The sequence below is a fragment of the Octopus bimaculoides genome, chromosome 9 (assembly GCF_046866305.1).
Source record: "Octopus bimaculoides isolate indiv1 chromosome 9, ASM4686630v1, whole genome shotgun sequence".
NCBI lineage: Eukaryota > Metazoa > Mollusca > Cephalopoda > Octopoda > Octopodidae > Octopus > Octopus bimaculoides.
The window spans coordinates 77,106,111-77,114,627 of record NC_142936.1 but is presented as its reverse complement, the minus strand read 5'-3'; the positions used below and the strand labels follow the sequence as shown (position 1 = coordinate 77,114,627).

General features: G+C 38.8%; 1 protein-coding gene across 2 annotated transcripts; it reads left to right on the top strand.

The window, feature by feature from the left end:
• Positions 1-1,749: 1,749 nt before the first annotated feature.
• Positions 1,750-8,242, top strand: LOC106869763 (uncharacterized). 2 transcript variants are annotated; one of them, XM_052970306.2, is made up of 3 exons: positions 1,750-2,055; positions 6,665-6,731; positions 6,895-8,242. In XM_052970306.2, exon 3 carries the CDS (start codon positions 6,941-6,943, stop codon positions 7,910-7,912), a length of 972 nt encoding a protein of 323 aa, XP_052826266.1. In that variant the 5' UTR covers positions 1,750-2,055; positions 6,665-6,731; positions 6,895-6,940; the 3' UTR covers positions 7,913-8,242. The 2 variants fall into 2 exon arrangements, with proteins under 2 accessions (XP_052826266.1, XP_014771114.1); XM_014915628.3 differs by lacking the exon at positions 6,665-6,731 and having other exon boundaries at positions 1,756-2,055.
• The last annotated feature ends 275 nt before the right edge of the window (positions 8,243-8,517 follow it).

Below are 8,517 nucleotides of genomic sequence, written 5' to 3'. Positions count from 1 at the left end.
ACTGTAACGAATCAAAATAATAATAATAATTCTTTCTATTATAGACACACGGCCTGAAATTTTGAGAGACGGATCCATCGGATTATATCGACCCCAGGGCTCGACTGGTACTTTCATCCGAAATAATAAAAGGCAAAGTCAACCTCGGCAGAATTTGACCTAAGAACGAAGAAACGGATGAAATGCCACCAAGTATTTTGTCCGGTGTGGTAACGAATCTGCCAGCTTGTCACCTTAATAATAATCCTTTCTACTATAGGTACGAGGCCTGAAATTTGGTGGGAGGAAGAGGTTAGGTCGATTACATCGACCCAGTACGCAACTGGTACTTAATTTATCAACCCCAAAAGGATGAAAGGCAAAGTCGACCTCGGCGGAATTTGAACTCAGAACGTAACGGTAGACGAAATACTGCTAAGCATTTTGTCCGGCATGCTTAAGTTTCCTATTTCTTTATTGCCCATAAGGGGCTAAACACAGAGGGGACAAACAAGGACAGACAAAGGGAGTAAGTCGATTACATCAACCCCAGTGCGTAACTGGTACTTAATTTATCAACCCCGAAAGGATGAAAGGCAAAGTCGACCTCGGCGGAATTTGAACTCAGAACGTAACGGCAGACGAAATACCGCTAAGCATTTTGTCCGACGTGTGCCAACGATTAAACCAGTTCACTGCCTCAGTAATCCTTTCTGCTATATAAGGCATGCCGGGCGAAAACTTAGCAGTATTTCGTCTGTCTTTACGTTCTGAGTTCAAATTCTGCGAAGGTCGACTTTGCCTTTCATCCTTTTGGGGTCGATAAATTAAGTACCAGTTGCGTACTGGGGTCAATGTAATCGACTTAACCTCTGATATCTTGGTAGCGAGGGGAAAGTCGATTACATCGACTATAGTACTCATCTGGTTATTATTTTTATCGACTCCGTAAGGATGAAAGGCAAAGTCGACCTCGGCGAAATTTGAACTCAGAACGTAAAAATTGACGTAATGCCGCGAAGCATTTTATCCGGCGCGGTACAATTCTGCCCAGCGCGCCGCCTTAATAATAATGATTTCTTTCTCTTTTACTTGTTTCAGTCATCTGACTGCGACCATGCTGGAGCACCGCCTTTAGTCGAGCAAATCGACCACAGGACTTATTCTTTGGAATAAGTTACGGGGACGTAAACACACCAGCATCGGTTGTCAAGCGATGTTGTGGGGACAAACACAGACACACAAACATATACACATACATATACATATATACGACGGGCTTCTTTCAGTTTCCGTCAACCAAATCCACTCACAAGGCTTTGGTCGGCCCGAGGCTATAGTAGAAGACACTTGCCCAAGGTGCCACGCAGTGGGAATAAACCCGGAACCATGTGATTCGTAAAGCAAGCTACTTACCACACAGCCAAATTTTCGCCAGAATCACAAGGGCAGCTTGGAGAAGGTGAGGATTACATGGATTCCAGTGTTCATCTGATAATTATCTTATCGACTCCGAAAGGTAAAGTCGACCTCGACAGAACTCGAACTCACAGCGTAGCGACGGGCGAAATATCGATAAGCACTTCGTCCAGCGTACCACCGATTCTGCCAACTCGCCGACTTATTCTTTCCATAATAGTAATAATACATTTATTAAATATTGAAAGACGCTTTCAGACTCATGAATGAGTCTCTTTGCTCTCTAAGTTCGTTTCGTTTCTCACTAAATCTATCTTAGCGTTTCTTTGTAAAGATTTGAATGTCACTCTTTGACGCTAAGAAACAATGGAAAAAGAAATAATCTGAACGAAACGTTTCATTGCGTCTTGTGTGTGTGTGTGTGTGTGTGTGTGTGTGTGTGTGTGTGTGTGTGTGTGTGTGTGTGTGTGTGTGTGTGTGTGTGTGTGTGTGTGTGTGTCATTGTAAATAAACTTTTCTTCTGCTTTGTAACTGAGTGATTACTACTTTTCATTATTGGGTAGTAAAAGGCACAGCGGTAAAAAAGCCGTTTACACAAAATATATTTGCTATTGGTTCTTGTTTTTGTATTGCTACAATAACTAATCAAATTATTCGGTGAGTCAGCATTGTTATTAATATTATTATTATTGTTATTATCATTATTATCATTATTATTGTTAAATTCCGCCGAGGTCGACTCTGCCTTTCATCCTTTCGGGATCGATAAGTACCAGTGAAACACTGGTGTCGATGTAATCAACTAGTCCACTTCTCTCAAATTTCAGGCCTTGTGCCTTTAGTAGGAAGTATTTATTATTATTATTGTTGTTGTTGTTGTTGTTGTTGTTAAATTCCACCGAGGTCGACTTTAACTTTCATTCTTTCGGGGTCGATAAATTAAGTACCAGTGAAACACTGGGATCGATATAATCAACTAGTGCACTCCTCTCAAATTTCAGGCCTTTTGCCTTTAGTAGAAAGGGTTATTATTATTATCATTATTATCATTATTATTATTATTATTATTATTATTATTATTATTATTATTATCATTATTATTATTATTATTATTATTATTATTATTATTTATTATTATTATTATTATTGTTGTTGTTGTTGTTAAATTCCGCCGAGGTCGGCTTTGCTTTTCATCCTTTCAGGGATCAATAAGATAGGTACCAGTTGAAAACTGAGGTCGATGTAATCGACTTAATCACTTCCCTTGTGCTTCCAGTAGAAATAATAATTATTGTTGTTGTTGTTACAGCAGTGTTTGTGGAGGCGCAATGGCCCAGTGGCTAGGGCAGCGAACTCGCGGTCATAGGATCGTGGTTTCGATTCCCAGACCGAGCGTTGTGAGTGTTTCTTGAGCGAAAACACCTAAAGTTCCACGAGGCTCTGGCAGGGGATGGTGGCGAACCCTGCTGTACTCTTTCACCACAACTTTCTCCCACTCTTACTTCCTGTTTCTGTTGTGCCTGTAATTCAAAGGGTCAGCCTTGTCACACACTGTGTCACGCTGAATATCCCCAAGAACTACGTTAAGGGTACACGTGTCTGTGGAGTGCTCAGCCACTTGCACGTTAATTTCACGAGCAGGCTGTTCCGTTGATCGGATCCACTGGAACCCTCGACGTCGTAAGCGACGGAGTGCCAACAACAGCGGTGTTCATTTGTCTAATGACCATGGCGAAAGAGGCTGTGTGGTGAACGAAGCAGAAAGGATTGCGGAAAGACACCTCCTTCTTTGGTCAGGTGCTCAATCGCCATTTTTTAGCTTCCACTTGGGAAGGAAAGCGAGAGTAGAAATGGAAATGCTACCTCGCAGTGAATTTGTGCAAAGATGGATGACTGCGTCACTCAAGTTATTTCATACTATAAAGTATGTATACTTTTTTTATCGTTTATCGCTATCTTTTCCATTTCTTTCTCCTCATCTGCTAAGTAAATCCTCACACAAATCGTTGACTGCTTTGTGAGGCCCACCTCATCCATTCACCTGTGGCTAATAAAAGAAATTATCATTATGACAATGTAGTGAGGTGGCAGAATCGATAGCAGGCCAGATGAAATACTTAGCGGTATTTCGCCCGTCGCTATGTTCTGAGTTCAAATTTCGACTAGGTCGACTTTACCTTTTATCCTTTCGGGATCGATATATTAAGTACCAGTTGCGTACTGAAGTCGATCTAATCGACTGACTCCCTCCCCTCAAATTTCAGGCCTTGTGCCTATAGTAGAAAGGATTATTATTATGACAAGTCTTACCTCATGCGGAAGGTATTGGGTAGTGTATTCCTTCATCTTTTTAAATATTCCTTTGTTTAGTTTTTTTAATTGTTCCTTTATTTATTTTTTTCTAATCTCGCTCCAACTATTTAATTTTTTTAATTGTTCCTTTATTTTTTTCTAATTTTCCTTTAATTATTTAATTTTTTATTAACAGGAGTGGCTGTGTGGTAAGTAGCTTACTTACCAACCACATGGTCATGGGTTCAGTCCCACTGCGTGGCACCTTGGGCAAGTGTCTTCTACTATAGCCTCGGGCCGACCAAAGCCTTGTGAGTGGATATGGTAGACGGAAACTGAAAGAAGCCCGTTGTATATATGTATATATATATATATATATATGTGTGTGTGTGTGTGTGTTTGTGTGTCTGTGTTTGTCCCCCACCATCGCTTGACAACCGATGCTGGTGTGTTTACGTCCCCGTAACATTAGCGTTTCGGCAAAAGGGACCGATAGAATAAGTGCTAGGCTTACAAAGAATAAGTCCTGGGGTCGATTTGCTCGACTAAAGGCGGTGCTCCAGCATGGCCACAGTCAAGTGACTGAAACAAATAAAAGAGTAAAGAGAGTATTTCTTTGATTCCTCTACATCTGTAATTACCATTTTGAAGGAATTTGTCCAAAAATTTCAAAATTTTATGCGCCTTCTCCACCCCGCCCTTATTCGATGGTTCCCCCCCTCTTTCCCCCGTGAGATAGTGATAGCTATTCCGAATGTCTGCTTTTCATTCTTTCGGGGTCGGCGAATTAAGTACCTTTCAACCATTCCAGCACAGGGATCGATATACTCAACCAGTCCCACCTCTCAAAAATTTCAGGCCTCGTACCAATAAAAAGAATTGCTAAAAATGTGGCGAGCTGGCAGAATTGTTAACTAGTACATCGGACAAAATGCGTAGCAGCATTTCTTCCGGCTCTTTACGTTCTGAATTCAAATTCTGCCAAGAACAATTTTGCCTTTCATCTTTTTTTTTTTTTGGAGTCGATGAAATAAATACCAGTTAAGCACAGAGGTTCATGTAATCGACTTACCTTCTCCATTAAAACTGCAGGCGTTGTGCCAAAATTTAAAGTCATTATTGTTGTTGCTGTCGTTGTTGTTCGCACTATTTCGTTTGATTTCGGTATAAACCGTCGACAATTTTAGTAACCGGTCCCTCTAATGTCCCCCATCCGCTCCCACATTTATCGCACTTGCACCAATAATAAAGAAATAAGCGACGAACTGGCAGAATCGTTAGAACGCCGGACAAAATGCTTCGCGGCATTTCGTTTGTCTTTACATTCTGAGTTCAAACTCCGCCGATGTCGACTTTGCCTTTCATCCTTTCGGGATCGATAAATTAAGTACCGGTCAAGTACTGGGGTCGATGTAATCGACTTTCCCTCTCCCCCAAATTTCAGGCCTTGCGCCTATAGTAGAAAGGATTATTGTTATTGTTGTTATTATTGTTGTTATTATTATTATTATTATTATTATTATTATTATTATTATTATTATTATTATTATTATTATTATTATTATTATTATTATTATTATTATTATTATTATTATTATTATTATTATTATTATTATTATTATTATTATTATTATTATTATTATTTTATGTTTGACTTTTGTTTTGCATTTGTACAAGTTGGATCCAAGTCTCACCCAGAGACCTCAAGAGACAACAAGTTAGAAGTTCATGTAGGTGTTATGCCTAGGGTACCATATATTTGGATTTGTACAGTTTTGTTCAAGTGAATGTTTAAGAAACCATAAGAAAATTATGTTTGCTTTAAAATTTGAGATCACATAGACAGTATTTTACGTAGGATATGGGCAGTTCCCATGAGCACTATCTTTTGGACTTCAGCCATTTTGGGGTTTCCTGGTATCTGAGCTAGGTAGTAATCAGCCCGTTTCGCTGTCATTCCCAGGGCACCTATGACAATAGGTATTATTATTATTATTATTATTATTATTATTATTATTATTATTATTATTATTATTATTATTATTATTATTATTCAGTAGTTTTATTTTTATAACGTGCTTTCACTTCACTACCGAGCGCAGCTCTGTGCGCCTTGGGTATGTGCTGTGGTTTGCTGTGGTGCTCTTATGTTTACTGTATTGAAAGTGTTTTGCGTAGAATGTGTGCAGTACCCAGTAGTGCAATTTTCTGTATGTTATATATATTTGTAAGTCCTGCTATTTTTGTTATGTATTTGTCTGAATATTTTTTTATTATACCTAAGGCACCTACTATGATAGGAATTGTTTCTGTTTTTAGATTCCACATTCGAGTTATCTCTATTTCCAGGTCTTTGTATTTTGAAAGTTTTTCCATTTCTTTTAGAGAAACGTTGTCATCTGCTGGTATTGATACATCAATTAGAAAGCATTTTTTTTCTTCATGATCTTTAACAACTATATCTGGTCTATTTGCATTATTATTATTATTATTATTATTATTATTATTATTATTATTATTATTATTATTAAGGCGGCGAATTGGCAGAATCGTTAGAACGCCGGACAAAATGCTTTACGGCACGGCATTTCGTCAGTCTTTATGCTCTGAGTTTGTAAGGAACCCAGTGACCCAATTTGCTGACTTTTCCGATGGCACGCAAGTATTGATGAATGGTTGAATGACCAAATCCAAGCTTCTCTGCTGATTCCTCAACAGTTACGATGGGATTTTGTTCCACCAGGGTTTGCAGAACGTCTTCGTCGAACTCTACAGATCTTGCAGAACGAGGCTCGTCTTCTATGCTGTAGTTTCCAGCTCAGAATTTCTGGAACCACCGTTGGCACTGGCTTACACTTATTGTCCGATCCCCATATACTGCATTAATATTCTTCGCACTTTCCGTTGCATTGTTATCTTTATTGAACTCAAAACAAAATATGCCAAATATGCTCTTTTGTCACTTCCATTACAGCTTTGAAAAAATAACTGTTAAAATCGAACCGCACTCTTCAAAATTTGCACTAAGAATAAGGAACAAGGTAAAAATATTACTTGCTTTTATAGTAAGTTGATGCAGGTAGTTTATCCCTTTCCCCTCCGACTTTTAGTTCATGAAATTCAAAAAACCGCATTATTTATGGGATGACTCAATATATAATCTTTTATTTCATCTTCTTTTCTTTTTTTCTCCTTTCGTTCTAGGTTCATCATTATCTGTAAATTAGTGAACATTTGAACAACTTGTCTGATGTTCTTGGCTGCATCTGAAGAATACTTCGAAGAATGGCGCCCACTTATAGCAGAAATCGCACACCAGCTCGACCAACGGATACGTTTACATTCCATATCGGGTTTACATAGAGATCTCGAACAGTTTTCAGACGTGATGTCGCTCCTACGATTACTTTACCTCGACAACAAAAGAATGTGTAAGCACTTCGGTTCCTCTATCATTCGCAGAGTTTTCATCCGACTGATGGAGGTGCTTTTTCTACTGAGAAATTACGGATATTCCGTAGATATCCACGGGCCGTTTTCACGGCACATGGTTTCTAAATACGGTCTTCCGCCTTCAAATCAATATTATATTATTGCTAGAATCTGTGCACGGCACGACCCAGATCACTTAAAATTCTTGATCAGTGACGTTGCCGAAGACGATGAAGAGAGAGCTAATGCGTTAGTCCTCTCCGATTGTCTGGATGCTATGATAAAGTGGAACCATCAACTTAACACCAGCGATAAGGAAAAATTGTTTGGTGAGATAGCTTATCAACTCGATAGTCGCATTCTTAAACTCGTTACGGACAGGGTCCTAACAAGATATACTGCGTCGGTACAAGATTTTCTTGATGTTTTACTACAGAACTGCAACTATTTGATAGAAAACAACACGTCCAAAAGCATAATGACCAGACAACAAGTTCTCCGCATTCTAAGACGTTTTCTTCGGGTATTCCTCTATTTGCATAAGCATGGATACATCTTTGAGGAACATGCCACTTTCTCAAAGAACATAATTCAGCGCTTTGGTCGAAAAGGTGATTCAAACTATTGCTCTATGCTGAATTGGTGCACCGAAGAAGATTCTACAATAATACGAAGCCTCCTCTTCGATTTAGCCGAAAATGAAAATGAAGCACGCAACATCAACGTTTTATTTGACTGCCTAAAATCACTCGCAGAAGTTTATGATTGTTTAGTTTTCAGCTACGGATAAATTTATTCTGAGAAATATACATTTTGGAATGTTGCCATTTGTCAGTGTGTACGCATGCATGCTTTAAGCATACATGTGTATGCATGAATACAAATGTGTGTGTATATGTTAATTTGTTGTTTGTGTGTGTGTGTGTGTGTGTGTGTGTGTGTGTGTGTGTGTGTGTGTGTGTGTGTGTGTGTGTGTGTGTGTGTGTGTGTGTGTGTGTATGTGTGAATCTCACATGTCAACTTCGATATGAATATTTGTATCAACTTCCATGTATATTTATATCGATAGCTATTGTCATCATTATGTGTATACATATATATATACTTATATTGTATTATCTGTTGCTTCTTGTTGTTCATTAATTTAAAAAACCAACTTGAATGTTTTTACAAGTGCAGAGGAGAAATATGCTTGGTAGCATCCGTAACTTATGTAGAAACCTTCTTCTATCAAAGAGATGTAATGGAGTTGGGTGGTGTTAACTCGTAGACGTCTCGATAGACTGCGATAATCGGAGCTTTTATTCAATCGTTTCTCGAGAGAATCTAGCGAGAACTGCCAAAGCTGTAGGACAACAAAAATACGACAGTCGTCTCCGCCGGCAAAAACATCTG